At 41.9% G+C, this 23972-nt stretch overlaps 1 protein-coding gene and 1 long non-coding RNA gene across 3 annotated transcripts in view; one reads left to right on the forward strand and one right to left on the reverse strand.

Annotated features, from left to right (window-relative positions):
* Positions 1-22: 22 nt before the first annotated feature.
* LOC143145321 (M-phase inducer phosphatase) overlaps positions 23-23972 on the forward strand; it is a 44615-nt gene continuing 20665 nt past the window's right edge. The window contains exons 1-3 of one of the 2 annotated variants that reach the window (XM_076308591.1): positions 23-197; positions 1072-1571; positions 13731-13776. In XM_076308591.1, coding sequence (XP_076164706.1) covers positions 1376-1571; positions 13731-13776 — 242 coding nt within the window. In that variant the 5' untranslated portion in view covers positions 23-197; positions 1072-1375. Of the gene's footprint in view, positions 198-974; positions 990-1071; positions 1572-13730; positions 13777-23972 lie in introns of those variants that run through there. The other variant, XM_076308592.1, reaches the window with a different exon arrangement.
* Positions 4507-5978, reverse strand: LOC143145344 (uncharacterized). Its single transcript, XR_012991651.1, has 2 exons — positions 5643-5978; positions 4507-4621 (listed from the first exon to the last, which is right to left on the reverse strand). It is a non-coding gene; the product is annotated as an uncharacterized LOC143145344 (long non-coding RNA).

The raw sequence follows: 23972 nt of genomic DNA on the forward strand, positions 1-23972 counted from the left end.
AGTTCGCACGAGTCAACGCAATACGACTTAAATCATCATATTTGACTCTGTGAAATCACATTTCTGACAGTTCCTTTTGGTACGTTGACCTGATAAGTTGAAAAAGAATCATTAAAAGTGCTATCGATAGAAATTATTTTTCTACGATTAATTTGGTAGTTTTTCGCGTAACATTTTTCGAATATCTTGAAACAAAGGTAAGTAATTGGATAACTAACAATTTTGTATTTTTCCATTTGTTTATTTATTACAAAGTAGTTTCGAGCATTTATCAACAAAGTTTTTTATTAATTGTTTCGTGTTCGTAGATAACTTTCGATTAAATTTACCTAACCATACAGCATTCAAAGACTTTTGAAGAGTCAATGTTATTAATATTAAGCAGGAGTTGGTTAGTTTTCATACGTGTTTCTTTCGTTTTTAATAATTTTAACGCTTATTCGATATGGTAATTATCCACTCTATCGATGCACATTGTAAGCTTAGTTAAATTCTGTTACGTATAAAGAACGAATATATCGATTCGATTCGCACAATTTTGTTGCGTTTATTAATCTCTAAATCATTATGTGTTTGAACCCAACTTGAAATATTAAAGGACACGTGTTTGAGATTTGCATTTGCCCTTCAAATCGTTCGAAAATACTGTGGCTATATTGTATCAAACCGAACGCCCGTGTTTATCTTTTATACCGATAAATGATCAAGGGCAACAACATTTTATGATACGTTATAAATACGTACATAATACTTGCAAGTACTTTTCTTCGACGTTGTGTCGATTGTGAAATGTTATTTGCGGTTATATTCGAGGTTATATTAATTGCACGTGTTTATCGTCGGTGTAAATCGATAAGTTCTTGAAAATAAATTATTTGAAGTCACAGCTTGACTGGGTCGTTTCTTATGTACATACATAATAGCATTTACAATTGATCGGGGATGTGATCTTCGAGTAATACATATATACATAGATTACATTTGTGATTGTAAACATCGATTAAATACAAAAATATTGTAACTGTAATTTTGGATCGCATAACCTAATGTTGGTTTCAAATATGCTTCCAGGTTACCGAGAGAAGCTTGTGTAGCATTTCTGACATTTCGTGGCCAAAGAGGTTTCTAAATATTACGAATCGTGCACGTACCTCATCCTCTCCCTTTCTTCCATTCATCACTTTTTATCTCCGTTTACTCTTGCGCAAGCGCTTGCATCGACATAGGAGGATCAAGATTTTTCGCAAGATATTTTTGAAAAATTCATGTACATCGAGTGTCAATCGCTATTACACGTGGAAGTTTCAAAACGCAATTTGAAAAGCGAAATCTCTTAGACTCGTCAAAGAAACAATTCGTAGCGCGAGGGAATACAATGTCTGGTTTTCACCCGATGACAATGTTATCGCGCATTGCCGAAATGGACGAGAGTACACCGAGGAAGTCTCAAGGGGAAGTATCTACGGCACTCGCGTCGCCGGTTACTGAAATTGTTCGCGGATTGATGAACTCGACACTTTCGTCGCAGTGTTTATCGAAATGCAGTGAAGACGAAGCCGAAGGGAATCGAGGTAAGCGTATATAATTCTTAAAGAGTAACTCGATGGCGCACAATTCGTAGAGCGATGTGTAACGATTGGCAATCGCGGGCAGAAAGTGGTTAATTCTCGCGTGACCTTTTGTCATAGACGTATAGATTGAGTACTCTCTAAATTATAGATTTTACAATTAATTCTTGTTCTTGAATACTGGAACGTTATTTTATTTATTTTTCTACAGCCGATTCCGTTCCATTTTTAAATTCGATGCGAACAAGGGTACTGATAATCTTAACGAATACGTTTAACGAGGTTATGTGATTTTTAATATCGTCTTTGAATAAACGAAATATTCAAACGGTAAATTTTCAATCACAATCTGGTCAATTTCGGAATTGTAAAATATAACGCATTGTTTGATTTAAATTTATTTGCAAAAAGTTTACAAAATTGTTTCATATGTACGCAAAATACGAATATTTTCCGTTACTGTTAAATAAATTTGGGAACGAAAAGGGCGCGGACTGCACGCAGTCAGCGAGTGGTTTTGCGTCAGAAAAGAATTTAAAATTTAAAAGAAGGCTCGAAGAATTTTGACGAGACCACTCGCGCAGACTTGAAGCAAAATAAAAGGGAACCGATAAGGAAAGCAGAGGAAGAAGAAAGTAACGAAGAGATGGTAAAGGGTTTCACGACGGGGTCTTTGAGGTGTTTGGGGTCTCGGAGGTCTCGAGGGTTCCGGGGGTTTCGGTGTATTAGCATTTCTCGTATGGCCGGTAAGGCAGGTCTCGCAACCTGATCTTCAAAGACGATGCGCTCTGTTCACTAACCTTTAACGGTTGTACACTGAATTACTAATCGACTTTTTTCTTGACGCGACGAATAATTTCCCTCCCTCCCCCCGAACGAACGAGTCTTCCGTTTGTGTCGATCGATGATGAAAATTGTAGTCGTTCGAATGTTATTTACAATCGTGTAACGATTATCTATTTGTTGCTAATCAAAGTTTTCGCGCATCTCATGCTAAATGCTTTAGAGATTACGACTCGTGACTAACGAGCGACGGGGCTGAAAAATAGGTTACCTTTGGAAATTTTTTAAAATATGGGTGCGTAATTTTAGCAAATGTTTATTCAGTGCTTAAAAGTATGTAAATCTACAGAATACGATTAAAATTTTTTTGCATCGGTTCGAAGTTGCACATTGAATTTTGATCCTTACCTTTTCGTACCCCTTCGATGATAAACAAAATTTGATCGTTTTATATAAATAAAAATTTTTTTTTACAAAAGAATTGTAAATAATAATCCATCTGAAAGCGCAATTCAATTTTTCACGTATTTTAACTATCGTGACGTTTCACGTAAAACGAACATTTGCAATCAAAATTCCCAATGATAAAAAACAGCGACACGATTAATTCGTTTTCGCTCTGTGTTTACGTCCGGTGACTTACGTACGGAAATACGTATCGTGTTCCTGATTTCTCCCGCGATGTCGTTTACTCGATATCCGTTAGTTAAAAAATTCGTTGAGCGCGTGCCGGCTGCACGACTACTCGCCACCCCTCGTTGTGTTTTACGGGCCGAGCATACAAAATCGAGGGAGAGGACAGATCGAGGAGAAGGAAAGTACGAGCGCTATCCAATGTGCCGAACCTTTCCATTCAACCCCTTGTATAGGTCTGCCGCTCGCGTAAGGTTGTACTTGTCCCGTTACGCTTGTTCCAGATTCGAACAGTCCAGTGCTTGATCGCCCGTGGTACGGTCGATTCGTACCGCTCTTAATCCCTTTCCTTTTTTCTCTTTATCTAACGAGCGAGCGTCTCATCGTCGATACACATCGTAAATACAAGGTCTGCTTCTATTAGCGTATGTACTTGTAACGGCGAGTAATAACGGTGAGTCAGTTTTCAACACGTTAGGTACACACATGTTAGAGCATTTATCGCGGTCTGCGATATGACGGAGCGCCGCACCGTTGAGCCTTTAGTTAGCAGCTGTGTGACTTGCTCAACGGTGACCTTTGTTTAATCGTCTTTCGTTCTTTATCGTTTATTACGCACCGATGCACGCGCTACCATACGTCGCTGCGTATGAGCTAGTTTACACCATGCGTTTGATACTGGGTATTCTATTCGTATCGAACGCTTGATGTGAACGATATGTATTAGATTAAGCGAACGGGAATTAGATTTAGGTTAAGTTCGTATCGAACGCCTGTGCAGCGTTGCGGTCGTATGCTTTAGAAACAGCTGAATTAAGGTTAGATTTGTTCGACGGTGTTTTGTAACGGTTATATAGGTCTGTACGGTTTAAAGTAAAATACGAATCGTAAAATTATGTCTTGCAAAAGGGAAAAGTTGGGGAGGGGATACTTTCTTTTTACACTGATAAGCAAGTTCGTATTTTATTCGTACTTCTTCGGACAAAGTTTTCCGTGCTGCGACGGACAAATTGCGACTTGACGATACGTGTTTCTGTCACGGTCTTGCTCAACACAGCTGTGTTCGATAGCGAAGCAATAATTAGTATATAAATATTCCTATTCAAATCAAACATTCACGGTCCCCGTGGGATTCTTTACCCACTGAAAATCGTTTTATTGTAATCGTCTCCTAAACGCGGATTTCTGCACAGCCGGAAACCAGATGCGACTGGCTCGTTCAGTGGTCAATTTTTACCGTTAACCCTCGCTAGCTAATTCCAGTAATAAAATTAGAATTGAGGACTGTGAATCGGATAGACCAAAATGCTCGAGATGCTAGAGGTTATTTTTCGTAAAATTTTGTTCTTGAATTCGGAACAAGAAAAAATTACTTTCGTCGATCTTCTATTACAAAAAATATTATTTATTACAAATTCAAGATACACGTATTGTTAACCTTCTCCACGCGAAACTTTTTATCGCAAGAAACTGGAACGAACATTTTCGATTAAAACTAAAAATAAATTGTACAATTATGCTGTACCTTGTATTATTTAATTTGCCATATATTCTGTTCGTTACATTATTCTGTTCTCAATTTTATTTAATTCTCTCTCAACCAACGTATTATTCCTTCCAGGTTTAGCCTCGTTAATCTGAAACAAGACAACGGATTGCGTGTTCATTCGTCCGTAAAAATGGTACAATAGGTACACGTGACGAGTATCCTCCGTTCCCTTCACCGTTCCGTGTTACAAAATGTGAGAATCAACGAAAACACGCGTCTGGATTCATTAGTATGTATCGTTAATTTCGTCGAATTCTCGAGTAACGCACAAAGGTGACCGTGCTACCTGCCAAGTACCCTTGTCGGAATACGTTTTTTGGCGGTCGCGAAGGGAGGTAACAACGTAACGTCATTAATGGGCGTGTAACGATCTGCGTGTGATAAATCCCTAGACAGCTCAGTGGAATACGTAATAGTGCAGGTGATTAATACGGTACTGGCTGACAACCGTCGGAGTCTAGGGACTGATAACTGTGACAGCTTCTGCTACGAATATCGAGCTCGAACTAAAACTCATTGACGATTGTACTCGGATATTAATTATTAAACAAAAAACTGGGTGGACGCAACGCGTGACAATTTGTTCGTATTGTATCCGTATCACTGTTATTAAATTATTAGGTCCTTTCTCGTTTTAGTACTCCTAAATGGAGTACTATGGAATTTTGTGGTAACGGTAACATTATTTTAAAGATTATAAGTGTCATTACTTTACGTCTCCTCCCTACTATGTTCAGGCTACGCCCTTTGGGGACATTCTTTAATTAGTCGAACTATACACCTTCCCGGAAAAAAGTCCCATAAGTATGGTCCCCGAACTATAATAATAATTCGATAACTTGAAAGTTATTATTCAATATTTTGGGAATTTAACATTCTCCGTGTAAACTATTGGCTTGTTCGGAAGGTCATTTCGTTTTCCAAAATGGAGAATATGCAATTCAATAAAATGTTTGTACACTCTAAAAAAATTCTGTTTCATTTTCGCCAAAAAAAAAAAAAAGAAACGAAACGACTTTCCGAACGATCCAATAATTCTATCTTATTGAAATTTTAACGAAGTTATAAAATAAAACGAAAATAGAACGAAATTATAAAATAAAAATTACCAATTACTTCACGATAATGTGACGGAACAAATTCTAAACTGTCACTCTTTAGTGAAGGGTTCGAGTCGCACTCGAATCCTGATTCGTCGAAGTTAAATTTACTCGAAAATTATTCAGACTGGAGAAACAATAGATTGAAACGAACAACGTAACGACGTGGCGACCGGTTGACTTCAGAATGTATACTGCTTTATTCGAGAGCTTGGTCGGTTTATATACAGTTGTTATCTTAATGAATAGTACGGACGGAAAAGTTTGGTTTTCGGGGTGTTATCGGTGTTCGTCGAATTCGAGCTTGGGGATCGGGATGCACTGTTCCGTGTGGTCCGAGGTGACGAAGCCATTCGTAGAAATTAGATATCGAGGAACTCGTCACAATAACATTGCCAAACGAAAAATCATTTTCACGTGTATATTAATTTATGTAATCGATTATCCGTTTGTTTTTGGTCGACTGTCCCTTTCGTTACCTAATCACATCGCTAATTACAACATTTGTTACGATGTTAAAAAAATTGGACAACTTGTTCCGTAGACCAATGCAAAACGGTACACTTACGAAGTATTATATAATCGCCTTTGAGCGGTAACTTTCGTAAAGAAAGCGAAAAATAGACCTAGGAGAAAGTTTTTTTTTTTTTTTTTTATTATAAATTCCCAAGTGACTTTACAATTTTTTCAGCAAGAACATTCGGTAAATTGTGTTATCGGGTGAGGTTGATTAACACGTGGATGTTATCCCTATGGAGAACATCTGTTAAGGTAAGGTGCCTTTTGGATAGTAAATCCTTAGGATGTTTCCTATTCAATCTGCGGGGCAGACTAGTTTCGTATATAGCTTTTTTGCTAATTCGTTAGGGTGATTGTCTATTCTTTTCTTGTAATTCTTGCAGCGGCTGTTAATTTCGTTGGTAACTGTTTTCACTTGGAGGTCCTTCCGGATTTCGTCATTTCGAACATACCAAGGGGCATTAGTTACTGTTCTAAGGATTATGGACTCGTGACTCAAGATTAGGATGAGTGACTCAAGCTTAGAAATGTGGTTTTTGGCGGCAATGCCCCACATTTTGATGCCGTATGCCCAAATGGGCTTTATAATTGATTTGTATATTAAAAGTTCATTGTCAAGACTTAGTTTAGATTTTCTGCACGTAAGCCAGTACACGTTTCTCCTTTTAATGCGAATTTGATCGGTTTTAGAGCGTATGTGATGTTTCCAGGTTAATTTTGTGTCCAAGCGAAGTTCCAAGTATTTAGCCGATTTGGTTTGAGGAACCATTATTAAGTTTTACTTCAGGAACAGTACCTCTCTTTACGGTGAAGGTAATGTGTTTACACTTGTTCGTGTTCACTGTTATTTTCCATCGGCGCAACCATTCTTCAAGCTCTCAGATACGTTGTTGTTAAATATTGAACGCTGCCGTTGGGTCGTTATGGGCGGATAATATAGCTGTGTTGTCTGCGAATGTAAATGTATCGGTTTCACTGGTGGTTGGAATATCTAATGTATATATAGTGTATACAAGGAAAGGCCCAAAACACTACCCTGTGGTACGTCTGCTTCTATGTCGTGAATTTCGGTATACTCTTCTTGATATTTGACGAAAAAGGTCCTTTGCTTTAGAGGTAGGATTCGATGAGTTTATAGGCCTAGGAAATCTTCGTTCAATTTTGTGTAGAAGACCCTCGTGCCAGACTTTGTCAAATGCTTCTTCTACGAGGGTGGTTCGATAAGTACTTAGCCTCACCACCCGATGGTCGCCACGATCGCAAGAAAAATTTACTACCGTGTAGTACATTCTTGCAGACAGTTAGTGTGAAAATTTTAGCCGAATCGGACTCGTAGTTTTGTTTTGACCGCGTGTGGAAGAAGAGGGTGTGTCCCCGTATTTTAGAAAAATGGAAAAAGAGCGATATCGGTCGGTGATACGATTCTTGTTTTTGGAAGGGAAATCGTGCAGCGAAATCGAAGAGCGCTTGGATGCTGTGTACGGTGACTCTTCTACTTCGATGGCGACCGTGAAAAATTGGTTTAACAAGTTTCAACGTGGTCGCACCTCGGTTTTTGAAGAGCCACGTCCAGGTGCCCTGACAAACGGCTACCACGGAGGATAACGTGAACAAAATTCACGATCTTGTATTGGCAGACCGCCGATTGAAGGTGCGCGAGATAGGTGAGACAGTAGACATCTCAAAAGACCGCGTGGGTCGTATTCTGCATGAAATATTGGGCATGAGAAAGCTGTCGGCGCGATGGGTGCCGCGTTTGCTTACTCCGGACAACGTGCGCAAACCGTGAGACCACTTCGGAGCAGTGTTTGATGCTGTTTAGGCGCAATCCAAAGGAGTTTCTGCGTCGTTTCGTGACCGCCGATGAAACATGGATCCACTGGTACACACCAGAGACCAAGGAACAGTCGAAACAGTGGACTTCACCCGGCGAACGTGCTCCAAAGAAGGCGAGGTCTATCCTATCGGCCGGAAAGGTGATGACCACCGTTTTTTGGGATTCAAAAGGTGTGATCTGCATCGACTACCTGGACAAGGGCGAAACGGTCACAGGGCTCTACTATGCCGGTTTATTGGGCCGATTCGACGCCGAATTGCAGGAAACAACGGCCCCATTTGGCGAAGAAAAAAGTGCTCTTCCGCCATGACAACGCACCGGCTCACACCTTTGCCGTCGCCTAGGCCAAATTGGTCGAATTAGGCTACGAACTGCTACCCCATCCATCGTATTCTCTAGATTTCGCCCCGTGCGACTTCGTTTTCTTTCTACACTTGAAAAAGTCACTCGTCGAGTAGAAATTTGACTCGAATGAGGAGGTTATCGCCGCCACGGAGGCCTACTTTGCAGACCTCCAGAAAACGTATTTTTCAGACGGGGTTAAAGAAGTTGGAGCATCGCTGGGTCAAGTGTATCGAGCTGAAAGGAGACTATATAGAGAAATAAATCGCCATTTTTCCAAAATTTCCGTTTTTCTTTTCTAGGCTAAGTACTTGTCCTCCTATATAGTGTATACAAGAAAGGGCCCAAAACACTACCCTGTGGTACGCCTGCTTCTATGTCGTGAATTTCGGAATACTCTTCTTGATATTTGACAAAAAAGGTCCTTCGCTTTGGAGGTAGGATTCGATGAGTTTATAGTATGGTCTAGGAAATCTTTGTTCAATTTTGTGTAGAAGAACCTCGTGCCAGACTTCGTCAAATGCTTTTTCTATATCTAGAAAGAGAGCCGTGCAGTAGACCCAGGAGAAAGGTAGATGGAGCGTTTCGCGATAGTCGGTGTACGCACAATGCGAGAGCACGATATATCCGTCGGTGGCGGCCGGTCACGGTGGGGTAGGTTGCACCTGTGCGCCTTACGCACGCTACACGGTTCTCTCGTTCCATGGTCGGTGGCTCCGGTTACGAGTTTCCGTCCGCGTGCTCGGCGCTCTTAGCGGTTTCGTTCGGTTCGCTCGACTTTTTCGCTGGTACACCATTACCTACGGTAACGAGCTGGAAACGGGGAACGATGTCGCCGTGTACGAACCGAACGGAATCGGAAAGACGAGACGAGCGGTGCGAGACTCGTAACGTACGCCGGGGATAAATGACTCATTGCGATGCTCGTTGAAGGGCTATTGATCGATCCGTGGCGATATTCGGTTGGCAAGGGTGGCACGCGCCCGTTAGTCTCCTTGCACGATCGATACTCGCAACCTCCTGTCGAGTTTCTCTCTTTTTTCTTTCTTTTTTTATTCGTGGCGAAGCCCGATAAGCGAAAACCAGGGAAGAGAAGGAAACTCACGCGTTCAGAGGGGAAGTACGGTTACTTCTCAGGTTGTCGTAGACTTGTCCCTACCATTGTTACTTGTATCTCATTGAATCTCACTTCCCTTCCCAATATATATATATATATATATATATATATATATATATATATATATATATATTCGTTGAAAGTTTTTTTTCCTTTAAGATAAATCAACAAAAATTGTGTACAATGTTTAATAATAAATCGCTCGACTATTCGTATCACTACAAATACTACGTAACAACCGAATTTCACTGTAATTACGATCATCGTAATTTCTCGAAAATTGGATACGATTCGTCGTAATGGACTCGAGCCATCGTACTTCGTGCGTGTATTGTTATTTCGAGGTTAAGTTCACAAAAAAAGAACTTTTGTATATTCCTCCAACGTGCAAACGGTTGGAACGGTCTCGATCAACCGTTCGTAGTTCGCCGATGCAAATTGTTTTCGCGTAGTTTCGGCTCTCGTTGAACGAAGAGTCGATCTCTATCGAGAGAGGACCACGAGGAAGACAGTCACGCGGGAACGAGAGGTAATTAGGCGGGCGAGCGCTGGAAACGATGAGGCGCTAACGTGCCTCCGGTGTCTCCGGTGCTTCTGGTATTCCGAGGGGTCCGGTACCCCTGGCTAGGGGAAGGTAAGGGCTCAGGGGGCAGACATATGAGCACACATGGAACGACAGTCGCCACCTGGCACGGTGTAGCCGAACGCTTGCCATCCCCGAGTATTAGAACCTACGTACGACTGGGTGGGTACCCCTGGAACGTACTGTGACCCCAACCCTCGACTTGGCTCGTGCCATTATGCATTGTCGTAGGATTCTCTATTTCCACGTCTTGAAACCTACCGTACGCGCCACGATCTCTTCGATACGAACGGTTGAACCCATAGTGGAACCTCCGAGTTAGTATCTGTCGTCTTCATCCGTTTCAACCCTCCGCGCGCGAAAGCTTCCCTACCCGTTACAAAGAATCGACGACTCGACTTTTTCAGATAAATCGACAAAAATTGTGTACAATGTTTAATAATAAATCGCTCGACTATTCGTATTGCTACAAATACTATGGAACAACTGAATTTCACTGTAATTACGATTATCGTAATTTCGCGAAAATTGGGTACGATTCGTACGGACTCGAGCCATCGTACTTTATGCGTATATTGTTATTTTGAAGATAAGTTTACAAAAAAAGAACTTTACAAAGCGGTAATCAAAATTGAAATTTTGAGGAGGAAGAAGAAGAAGGTGAGATTAACAAGTGGAAATGTAGAAATTGAAATAGTCTGTAAATTGAAACTGGATTTGTATTAATTTAATACTTTACAATTATTCGCGATATATTTATATATTGGATCGTGAAAAGAACGAATCGAACGCAAAGGGTTAAACCCGGGTCATACGAGTGCAATATTGCATTGGGTGCAATTGGGTTGTTCGGGAAGTAATTTCGTTTTCCAAAATGGAGAGTATATAATTCAATAAAATGTGTATGCACTCTAAAAAAATCGTGTTTATACACTCCCCCAAAAAAAAAAACGAAACGACTTTCCCAACAACTCAATATAAAGTATCGTAACGAATAATTCATCTCTCGTGTCGTAAATTAACGCGATGGAATTTACTGAAATTTCCGTCCCTGTGAAATGGAAAAAAATCCATTCAACGTAGCGCACGATTAGGTATAAGTTCACGAACATATTCTTAACAATTCGAAAATCGTCGGTGGACAAATTTCGTTATGCTTTTGGATCGATCGATCGGTCCGTGTGGGGGACGACGATACCGCGCACTACCCGCATACATGGGCGTTTGCGTTAGATGTACGTTACGTTCGATTCGTAACGTACGGCAACGATCACGGGTGCATCCGTTCAGCATCTGTATTTCTAATCACGCGGCGCGTCTGGTACACGCGAGTGTCACCGAACTGTTGGTCGTTTGTAATTCGTATTTCTGGAACAGATTTTCACGTCGAAAATAGATTCCGTGGGGCGGTTATTTCTAAGCCCGGTACTCGCGTACAAACCGTCGTACCGCAGACTCTCCCTCGCTCTCCCCGGGCTCTCCCTTGACGGTATATATTTAACCATCGTGTTTTTTTACACGGTTTGTACCGGCGCGACGAGTCGAATCGCGCCAATGCAGTGTTTCGTCGCTCCGTGCGCGATCGGTCGCTGCAAATGTATTCGAAAATTAGTCGGTAGATAAGGTTCGATGTGTTCAACAACTGATGGAATAAAAACAGGAAATGTGTAGGACACGGTGAGCACAAAGCATCACTGGCCCCCTTATAGTGTTAGGGTTAGTGTGGTAGGGTTAATAGTTGTAATATTTTTGTTTTTGGAAAAGAGAAGGGGTAATGTTTCCTTTCCCTGGTAAGGTTGATCGTTTCAATATTTCTGATCTTCTATGAATTAAGGGATAATAATATTTTCTACTTAGAAGGGGTAATTTTAGCTCTAACTAGAACACAGAGTATGCCAATTGGTCCGAGTATTGGTATAATCTTTTGTTTTTCTTTGGAGGAGAGAAGAGGTAATGTTCCCTTTCCTTGGTAATGCTAAGGTTGATCGTTTCAATATTTCTGATCTTCTGTAGATTAAGGGGCAATAATATTTTCTACTTAGAAGGGGTAATCGTAGCTCTACCTAGAACAGAGAGTACGCCAATTGGTCCGAGTTATTCTAGAATCGTTATTTTTCGTATCGAAATTTGTTATGGATTGCCTTTGGGTGAATTGTCGTGAGCAAAGATGTTTTTTTCTTTCGAACGGCCTCGTTGGTCGCGATACCCGATCGATACCACCAACCCGTTACCCCATCTATGTCGTGAACGATCACGTGCGTATGACGGAGGTACAACAAGCAACGCAGGTAGAACGTACGAAATAACGCCCGTCACAGAGACTGCACCAACTTCCTGCGGAAGCGTTTCACGGTGAACCTAGCAACGAGGAAAGGCGTTCCGGTTCTTTACCGACCCCTTGTGCTCTGTTTCACTTTTCTCAGCGCGATTCCTTATCCTTCGTTCCTCGAGTCTCCGCGCACCGTACGCCCCGTGGACTTTTCCAAACGAAAATAATTTATTTCCCATTATAATCGACCATGCGCAAACTTGAACAACCTTCGATTACTGATCGTTGTACTCGTCTCGGAACGCTCTATTGGAACGCAAATAAAAAAACAAATGGTTCTATTTGAAGAAAACGAGTTTCATCTTATGTATGTATGAGTATAAAAAAATTGTTATTGTTGCGTTGGTTGTGTTTGACACTTTTCTTTCTATTGTTAAAAACAAGCTAATTATTCGAATAGATTGTTATAGATGCCTTACTCTGTGTACATAATGTCTCTAGACAATTGTTCATCGAGTCACTCAAATTTTTCTTATTTTGCGGTAATGTATAATAATAACATGATAAAATATTTGTACAATTTTGATCCTATGATTGGCACCAAAAAAAGGAAAAAAAATTGATTGCTATTTCGATGTAACGAAAAATACACAAATCTGAAAAAAAGCGTCACTGAAATACCTGTTAAAAAGTAATATCTACATAATGTAAAAAAAAAAACGACTCCAGATGACTCAAAATATAAACATCGAAAATATTCCGAGGAAATATACTTGGAACCAAAGAATTGTTCCAAAAATTATTATATTTGATTATTCTACGAGCAATTTCAACGATCGAAGTAAATTGTTGCCGACAGGAATCGAAAATCGTTCATTCGGGGACCGAAAGCTCACGCACATGTTTGACACGTGGTATTATAGTAAGCATAAAACTCGTCTATACCAACGTTCTATGACCCTGCGTACCTCCTTCGGTCCCAAAAGCGAGTTTCCTTTTTCTCTCTCCGGAAGCAACAATATTCGTTGATCGAGCTCGTCGTTCGCGCCAGATTTCGTTAAATAGTCACTTGTTTCGCGCACAAAAGTTAACAATAAAGCTGGCCAGGCAACGAATGCAAGAAAATTCACCGAGTAAAAGTATAACCGTATATATGTACACACAAGGGTCCGGGGATTTGGTTATTGGAACTGGTTTTCGACTTTGCTCGCGAATCGAACATTTCGTTCGCTCTCTCTTAAACAGGTTTGCATATACGTTTTTCGCGTTGGTTGAAATCGAGAAACCGAGCTCGAAACTTATAATGATATTAGATAATCGTTTATCTACAATCGTTTATCTACCAATTGTAGATAATTGGTGTTCGACGACGAAACGAGAATCTCGTTGCATAAAACCGACTCAAGTATGCTTTTCTCCTTTAATTTCAGATGTTAACCCAACGCGCAAACAATCTGAGCAGGAAAACGACAATAGGTGAGTGTTTCTTTCTATGTTTCTTCATCTAGCTAAAAACTTTTCCAAATTCTTCGTATTCCTCGATTCGTGCCTTTTTTAACTTGTGTTCGAAGCTTAATCCATCTAAGTGGGTAATTTTTCACTAATAGGACTTTTTGTCCTGTAGAAAAATTTCTAAGCAAATTATTTTCGACATAAATGGATGATGAATTCAAATCTTCCACGGAATTGGCAATTTTACTATCAAATGTATACAGTAAATTCTTATTACTATTTTAAGAAAGTGTAACAAAAAATATCACTCTCTTTTGTTTGAAATGATCAAACTGCGACAATTTTAACACATTCTCAAAACAGAAGGCCGAGGAAACATTAGATTGTTCGGAAAATTATTTCGTTTTTTCGGTGAAAATAAGACACTATTTTTTTCGAGCGTGTAAACATCGTATCAAATACATACATTCTCCATTTTGAAAAATGAAACAACTTTCCGAACAATCCAATACATACGTAAGTACGAATTTCTTTTTCCATCTTTCACAAATCATTAAAATATACCAGTTCGTAATTCGAATGCGTGATACTTTCGTCAAATATTTCCACTTAGATTTAACAAAGAATTTGACAATAAGTGCCCATTTTTCACTGTTTCGTACGACGCGAATCGTTCGTATAACGCTTTCCCGTGACATCGCGCACCGACGGACGTTCGTCTTTTCCGCGCGTCAAGTTCATTCATGATTCCTAGTTTCATTCATCGAACGTCGCGAGAAGGAGCCACTTATCCTCCCTGGCTACCGCTCTGCGTCGTCTCTGGTGTCAGTCTCGTTTTGCCGCCGTTCCCGTCCTTTCGTTTCTCATTCGCTCTCGAGCCTGCTTCGCGTTCAGCCCTACCCTTTCTAGGTATTCACTATTCTTCTTGCCTTTCCGTAACGCCACACGAACACTCTCTCTCTATCTATCTCGCTCCGCGCGTCTGTCGGCTCTGTTCGAACCACAGTAACGACAACGGTCCAATTAAGATTTGCATGTATCGCGTGTAACCATGGACGAGCAATTTTTCCAATGTCTTTGTTATGCAACTATCGATGTATGCATTCGAAACGAGAAATACGCGAGAGAGGCAATTGTTGTTATTATTGGATCGTTTGGAAAGTAATTTCGTTTTTTTTGGTGAAAATCAACCACGAAATTTTTTTACACCTTTCGGGATAAAAATACTACTTGTTTAGGGAAATGAGAATATTGATAACTTATCGATTCTTACAAGTGTTTGTTAAATCAACCACGAAATTTTGTACACCTTCCGGGATAAAAGTATTATATGTTTAGGGAAATGAGAATATTGATAACTGTACACTTGTAAATGTTTTATTAAACTGTAGATTCTCCATTTTGGAAATCACATTCCGAACAACCCAATGAAACTTGATTTCAGATTCGAGGAATACTAGCTAAAGGTATTAATTCGTATAATATCGTTAAAAACAACGTTTTTGAACTAATCGAACGGTTCATTTGAATCGATTCGAGCGTTTTTTTTTAAATAATGCGTATTTAAAAAGTTACCGATCTTACCTTTGGATCGTCTCCGGTAACACGAAGCAATTAAACTGATTAAAAATGAAATTAAATAGTTATTCGAAAATAAATACCGTAAAGTTTATTGATCTTCGGTTAACAAAGTTTGCTAAACAATTGATATCTAACGTAACGCATCGATTGGTTATCAATATTCTCATTTCCCTAAACATATAGTATTTTTATCCCGGAAGGTGTAAAAAATTTCGTGGTTGATTTAACAAACACTTGTAAGAATCGATAAGTCGGTAAGTAAGCCACTAACGAACAACAACAAATGAAACTAGACAAAGGTACCAGGAGCTAAATACTTGGCAACGCGTTAACTGATTAAAAATGAAATTAAATAGTTATTCCAAAAAAAAAACCGTAAAGTTTACTGATCTTTGGTTAACAAAGTTTCCTAAACAATTGATACCTAACGTAACGTATCGATTAGTTATCAATATTCTCATTTTCCTGAACATATAGTATTTTTATCCTGAAAGGTGTAAAAAATTTCGTGGTTGATTTAACAAACACTTGTGAGAATCGATAAGTCGGTAAGTAAGCCACTAACGAACAACAACAAATGAAACTAGACAAAGGTACCAGGAGCTAGATACTTGGCAACGCGTGAAGCGATGTGAGTTCACGCGAGACGATGCGACGTCACGCGGTGTACCCGATCGCGCGTGAAGTCGATGGAAACACGTTCCGGTCGCGAACGAGCCCGGAAAATCGAGAACAGTGGCCTCGTTCGGGAAACAGATTTTTGTTTCGCGGTACAAGATGCAACGATGTGAAAGAAAAAAAAAAAGCAGACGGGAAGAGAGAGGGAGGAACATAAGGACCGAATCGAAGCGATCCTCGTCCCGTTCGTTCTCTATCTTCGTTCGTCTCGTACTGTTGCTATCGTAACGGTCGATATTCGCGTACGTATACTCGCGTCTCCGTCTATTTTTCTCTTCGTCATTCTCGCGACGCGACCGTTAAAAAACCGAGCAAAACGATTACGGCGACCAAGTTCGCCGCATCCCTGCTCACCGAGAAGAACGCCCACTTTGCCTCCGCGTGGAGACGGCTCCACGCGCTCGCTCGCTATATACACAAGCCGTGTCGCGTTTTCAGCTTTTTCCATAAACGACCACACGCAAACGAATTTCGGGCGATTTTGCTCCCCGTGTTCCTTTCTCTCTCTCTCTCTCTCTCTCTCTCTCTCTCTCTCTCTCGTCGTGCCTTATCAATCCGTCCCGTGACTTTGTTCGTTCGCGTGTACTCGTCACTTTACGATCTGTAACGAAGGAACCGAAACGATTTTTGAAAAACATTCCCGTGACTTTGTTCGTTCGCGTTTACTCGGCACTTTACGATCTGTAACGAAGAAACCGAGACAATTTTCGAAAAACATTTTTGCCCCAAACGCGATCAAACACATACCGTGATATTCGTTCGTGTGTACTCGTCACTTTACAACCTGTAACGAAGGAACCGTAACGATTTTCGAAAAACATTTTTGCCCCAAACGCGATCAAACACATACCGTGATATTCGTTCGTGTGTACTCGTCACTTTACAACCTGTAACGAAGGAACCGTAACGATTTTCGAAAAACATTTTTGCCCCAAACGCGATCAAACACGTTCCAAGGCGCTCTGATCGCATTTTGGTTACGAAATGGAACTTTTCTTTTCCAAATGTCACTATATCCGATAACACATTGCATACGACTTCGTGTTTATGTTTTATATTTTGTTCTCAAGATCCATTTGGTGTTTGAACGAAATCGGCCCGTGGACAATAATGATTACCTCTCGTAGTTCTTCGGTTTTTTAAACGTGTATTCGTTGTTTGTGAGAATCTTCAAGGAAATCAAATTTTACGCAAATTATTAGATTGTTCGCTACATTGAATCGATTTTCTTATTTTCCAGATCATGCTATTTGCATAGGGGAGAAATTTTGGTAAATTCGATCGTGTTAATTTACAACACGAGAGGAGAATTATTCGTAACAATTATATCGGATTGTTCGGAAAATCATTTCGTTTTTTCTGGTGAAAATGAAACACGATTTTTTTAGAGCGTGCAAATATTTTACTAAATTATATATTCCCCATTTTGGAGAACGAAATCACATTCCGAGCAACGCAATGTATAAACACATCGCGAGTAATCGTAAAGTAATGAATTAATATAAATTCATTTCCATTCTATCGACTATTTCAATTTCTACATTTCCACTTATTGATCTCACCTTCTTCATCCTGCTATCTCCCTAACCGAAAGTACGATTCCAATAATTAAACAAACTTCCTCTCCGTCGTTTACGATCTACGAAATTTCATAAATTGAGAACATCATCCAAATCCTTTCCGTTGGAAAGTGTTGTCTCTGTAATTCTTTTCCGGGCTACTATATGTGGAAACGTTCCACGATCTCGTAACCTCGCGTACATCGAAAAACGTGGCATCTCGTGTTATCGCTCGAGAATTGAATAAGCAAACGAAATCACCGTTTCGGAGCTCTTCGTTCGAATACGGTCGATTTCGTTCAAAGTCCAAATGGATCTTGAGAACAAAATATAAAACATAAACACGAAGTTGTACGCAACGTATTATCGGATATAGTGACATTTGGAAAAGAAAATTTCCATTTCGTAACCAAAATGCGATCGGAGCGCCTTGGAACGTGTTTGATCGTGTTTGATTTCCTTGAAAATTCTTACGAATAACGAATACACGTTTAAAAAACCGAAGAACTACGAGAGGTGATCATTATTGTGGAACAAAAAAAAAAAATCCGTGCCGCAGCGCACTCGACTCGCGCTTAACGCGATCCGTGACAGTCGAACGCCGCGATCGTTTCCAATCGAGGATCGATTTTGTAGGCGAAGCGACGTAACATTAAGACGCTTCGTAAGAATGCGTCGACGCCGCACCGAACGTGTGGACGATCCCGGCCGAGGATCTATGCGGTGGTCTCCCTCGTGAATGCAAATGCTTCGCGTTCCTTCTAAGAAAGCCGAGACTGGTGGAGCAGCGGGGTGCGAGGGAGAGTGACCGAGACAGACAGAGAGCAAGAACCCGAGGACTTCCATTGGAGGAGGTTTCCCGCCAAGATGCCCCACGCCAGGATAACCGGTTTGTCGGTGGAGCCCCGACCAGCTTCTCTCGAAATGTTTCTCAGCTGATCGCCGCCAACGTTCCCGCTTTTTTTTTTCTTTCTCTTTCTCTCCCCTCTCCTTCTACTTTCACGATTCTTTTAAACGTTCCTTCTTCTTTTTTTTTTCCTCCTACGGACCACGAAGTGGAGAGATTCGTCTATACCACGCTTCAAATTTTCGATATTTTCAATTTCCACGCGCATTGAGCGCCAACGATCCCCGATTTGCACAAAGGCGATCGGTTTCTTTAAAGGCACGTGCAAATCGAGGTTAACGTTCGTACGGATAACGAGGATGTTCTATTACAAGATTCAATTGGTGCGTACAGGTGTACAAAAGACGTGGATCTTGTTTACAGTGGCGTTACCTATGATTTGGAATTTTTATTCAGTGATTTCTTTTCGAAAACCATACTTTTCATTCGTAAAATTCTTCTTTATCTCCGGTAGCTTTTCAAATTGATTTTCACTCTTCCGAACACGAATATCGTTCGATAATCGAGGTTAACGTTCGTACGGATGTTCAATTCCAAGATTCCGTTCTTTGATTCTTGTTTGTTCAATTGGTGCGCACAGGTGTACAAAAGGCGACGATCAGCGTTAACTAAGGCTTGAAATTTTTATTCGATGTTTCTGATTTCTTTTCGAAAACCAAACTTTTTTTTCGTGTTATTTTAATTTATCTTCGGTAGCTTTTCAAATTGATTTTCACTCTTCCGAACACGAATATGTTCGATAATCGAGGTTAACGTTCGTACGGATAACGAGGATGTTCAATTCCAAGATTCCGTTCTTTGATCGTTGTTTGTTCAATTGGTGCGTACAGGTGTACAAAAGACGTGGATCTTGTTTACAGTGGCGTTACCTAAGGCTTGAAATTTTTATTTGGTGTTTCTGATTTCTTTTCGAAAACCAAACTTTTCTTTCGCGTTATTCTCCTTTATCTCCGGTAACTTTTCAAATTGATTTTCACTCTCCTGAACACGAATATCGTTCGATAGAAAATGATACATATCTAATATATTGCAATACTCTATTTGTGGAACATTACGTGGGGCATACTCCATTTGTGGAACATTACGTGGGGCAAACTCTATTTGTGGAGCACATAAATATCGTTCGATAAAAAATGATACATACCTAATATATTTCAATGCTCTATTTGTAGAACATTACGTGGGGCATACTCCATTTATGGAGCATTACGTGGGTCATACCCCATTTTTGATGCGTTACGTGGGTCATATTCCATTTGTGGAGCAAACGAATATCGTCCGATAAAAAATGTTACGTACCCAATATCTTTTTTAATGCTCCATTTGTATTTCGAGTTACAATAGGAGTGCACTTCAATCCCGTGACGCAAGAGCTCGTTTCCATGATTCTTTGTTTTGCTCCGTCTTTTCCTCCTCGTTAGCTACCCGTTTCCGTGGGGGTTCCAGGGCCTGGAACTCTCCGTGAACAAGAGCGAGAAGGATGTAGAGATCGATGGAGACTGAGACGTCCGATCTCGATCAGAATGCTTTAAAGTCGAGCTTTCAGGTAGGTGTGGGAAGATCTTGCCCACTCTGTGTAGTACCTGTGTCCCGCGGTCACGAGGATGGTATACTACTTACCTGAGATCCCCACGGGAAGATCCCACGAGAGGGACCTGCGCGTCATTTCTTTCGTATCTGTTTTCCTCCGTCCTTGTGTGGGACCTGTCATTGTCGTCGTTTCTTGGCTTCCCGATTCGTGCCATTCGAACGGATCGGTCCTGGGACCGATCTCGAAGCGACAATGGTAATCTCTACGAAAAATTTCTCCCGTTTTTTCCCGCGGCCCAACGAAACATAACGGAAGAAGCGTCTTTAGATGCGGCCGGGAAGATAGCGGGGAAGAAATTATCGCGTCAGCTGATCGATCAGTCACATTAACGAGCGAGATTCGGTCGAATCATGGAGAAATGGTGATCACCAGATCGAAGTTTCATTTTCACTCGCGTAGCTTCACAAGTTTCATCAACAACGAGCTACTCAATATTTGCCATGAATCTCGTGACCGGATCGCGTTCCATTCATGTTTTGAAACTATCGGTCGCGGTTTAAGCGATAAGACCGATTTAAATGTACGATAAGTACCGCGGTCTGTACGGTTGTGTCGATCCCTCCTATCTCGAAGCTTCGTATTTTCCCTGCGACTGGTTCTCCAAGTCAAACATTTCCGAAAAATGTACGGACTGTAAGAAAATGAAATATCAGTCGAAGAAGATAAGACAATCGTCCGTTTTTAAGAATTAGAATCTAGGGAACTTGTAATTTAAATATCACCGAATCGAAAACTTTGTACAGGCGAAGGAAACTGTTCCGTGTCCAAAAAATAAATTTTCAAAGATCTGAAAGTGTCGCTGGATAAAGCGTTAAATTTACTGTGGCGGTGGAGAGTTTAAAGCACCCAAACATCTTCGCACAAAAATATTAGGTTGCTTGGAAAGTCGTTTCGTTCTCCAAAATAGAGAATATATAATTTAATAAAATGATTACACGCTCTAAAAAAATCGTGTTTCATTTTCACCAAAAAGATACGATTTTTTTAGAGCGTGTAAACATTTTATTAAATTATATTTTCTCCATTTTAGAGAATAAAATGACTTTTCGAACAATCCAATATCACACTCGTATGACGCTGGTTTAACTCTTTGCGCTCGATTCATTCTTTTACACGTAAACTGAAAACCTCGAAGAGATCTAACTCGAAAGTAAGAATAAATCGTAGTCGTAATTTGGATCTTACACTGTATATTTTACAAAGAATTTCTTTCACCTCGAGTTATATAGTTTACCACTGAAAATTAAAAAAAATTAGAAAAATTAGGAAAACTAGAAAATTTAAAAAAATTAGAAAAATTGGAAACATTAGAAAAATTAAAAAATTTAGAAAAATTAGTAAAATTGAACTGCAACAAAATTCCAGCGAGTTAATTAGCGACCGGGAGTCGCCTCTCGAGTGCAAAGGGTTAAAGGCAACCAACGACGTTCGCGGTATTTTTTTGCCGACGAATTCGCGACAATTAATGAAAGCGGTACGTCGCTCTACATTTCAAACGCGACGGTTTGGTGACGCGCGATAAGGAACAAAAATGCGGGATTTGAAAGTATGCGCGGGCAGCGTGCGTAGATGTTTGTCGCGAGTCGAGTTAACGCGAAGAGATGAGAGAGCGAGAAAGAAAGAAAGAAAGAAAGAAGGAAAGAGACAGAGAGAGAGGGAGAGGGAGAGAGAGAGAGAGGCAGAGCGCGGGAAAAAGCTGTGTATGCAAGAGCGCTGCGCAGCGGAGTTAGGAGAGAGGGAAGGGTACTCTGGAACGAAGGAACAGAGCGCCGACGATGACGGGGCGTCGCGGAGACGAGAGGTGGGGACGACTAGGTCGACGCCGTAGCAGAAAGCGAGCCACGGGTCTTTTAAATCGGCGGCTACGAGGGATTTAAAAATGGCCGTGTCTGCCTACCCCCTGGCAGCCGTCCTGTCCCGGCCCGTCCCGTCCCCTCAGCTGGTCGAGCAAATACCATCAGCTGACCGGTTTTGGAGGGAAACCGTGAGTCGTTAGCATCGATACAGTTCCGAGGATTTCCGCGAAACGAGTCGATTCACCATCGCGCTTTTCAACTCGCTCTATCCCTATCACCGATACACACATCGATGTATCGTCATTCAATTACTTTTGTTTCTCGTTATTGTTCACTTTCACGACGCCGTTCTCGATCAATGCGTTCGGGAAATGAAACTAAATTCCCTTGGGAAAGTCGACGACAGGTCCTCCCTACCGTTTTCCGAGAAATTCTTCTCCACGATCGACCGCGGCGTGGAACATGTGCGTTAGGAGAGAACGGCCCGAAGGATGAAAAGTCGTGTCGAGTGCCAAGAGAAACAATGACCGAGGGAACAACGAGGACCGGGCTTGTTTCCGGCTCGGCCGTAAATTATTGCTCGCCAATCCCTCCCCCTCAACCCCCAACCGCCTCCCCCCTCCCCTGTGAGTGGAACCCGTGGCCGCGGTAACCCCTCGTCGTCTGGTTTCTGTTGCACGCATGGCCGTATACGCGAAACAAGTGCGGTTGTGGACGTTGGCCTTGACACACGGGGTACACACGGGAGGTAAGCGACGAGGTGATGAGAAAAGTACCACGGATGTGTCGCGAAATCGTCGACCGAGCTCCGAGTTGCGGGTGTCCTTCTTTGTGTACGGAGATCAAAGGGAAGGAGCCAACCACCCGCGTACAGCTTCCTCGAACAGGTAGCGGGGGAGGTTCTTATTCGTGGTCTTTCGGTTCACTAACGCACAGGTACCTACGCGCCGGTAACCGACGAGACGGGGCTAAATCCGTGAACGCCGCGTCTAGAAAGAAAGAGGTCGGATGCACGCCTCGCCGGGTCGTTTCGAAGGATGAATTTTATTGCGGTCTTCTCATCGTCCGTTTCTTTTATACCCGCCCGGAGGCTCGAAGGCGGTTCTGTACGGCGGATTTTCGTCGGGAATGCGCGCCCGACGACAGCACTCGCTCCCCCCCCCCCCCCCCCCGCGCACGCCTCCCGCTCCCACTCCCCCGTTCATTTCGCGCTGTCCGGCAACGAGAACATCGCGTTTTCGAGCGAATCGGGAGTTCTTGATATCACGCGTCGCACCAACCGACGGTTAACCGTTGCGCAACTTCCTCTTTCCTCTCTTCTTTCTCCGGCATCCACCCGCTTGTGTGTGCCTGTTTGTCTGCATGCCTGCATGTCTACCCACACTCGTCTCCCCGTCATCCCGTCACCTCATCCGCTTCATCTTCGCTTCCCCCCTCCCTTCCCACCCGTCGTCCCACCGATCCTTCTGGTCCCTCCTTCCTCCTATCACGCCCTCCCCACCCACCAACATTCGCTCCGACCCCCCGTCTTTCTCTCCGCGCCCTGTTCCCTCTCTATTCTTTCCGTATCTCGGTTCTCCGTTTCTCCGTTACTCTTTCGAGGCGTTTTAACTCGACTCTTAACGGCGGATTTGTGCCCCCAGCAACAGCGCCCTTCCAACTAGTTTTTTCTCTTTCTTTCATTTCCTGCATTACTTACCTTCTGCTCTCCGTGTACGCCGTAACGTCGTTCTATCGCGAGCGCCGCCAATACGAAACGAAATTCGCACGGCCCCGGATTACGGTATTTCGCCCCCTAACGCGCGCGAACGTTGGACCGTTCCCGCCGAAATTCGTTGCGTATCGCCTCGATGTGTCGAGATCTCGCCGAGCACCGGTAGAGAGGGCTTTGTGCAACGCGTAAAAAGGAGCAATCAGAACGAGCGGCCTTCGAACACCGCGGTCTCCCGCATCCTCCCCCGGTAACCAACCTAGCGTGAGAAACGAGTTCTCGAGAAGAATAACGTACGATCGCGAATTTTCATCCGTGCGAATCGGATTACAATTAAACGTAAATCGATTTATCATCCGCGGTACACGTCACGGCAGTACGTCGTCGCAATGTTCGA

The sequence above is a fragment of the Ptiloglossa arizonensis genome, chromosome 4 (genome assembly GCF_051014685.1).
Source record: "Ptiloglossa arizonensis isolate GNS036 chromosome 4, iyPtiAriz1_principal, whole genome shotgun sequence".
NCBI lineage: Eukaryota > Metazoa > Arthropoda > Insecta > Hymenoptera > Colletidae > Ptiloglossa > Ptiloglossa arizonensis.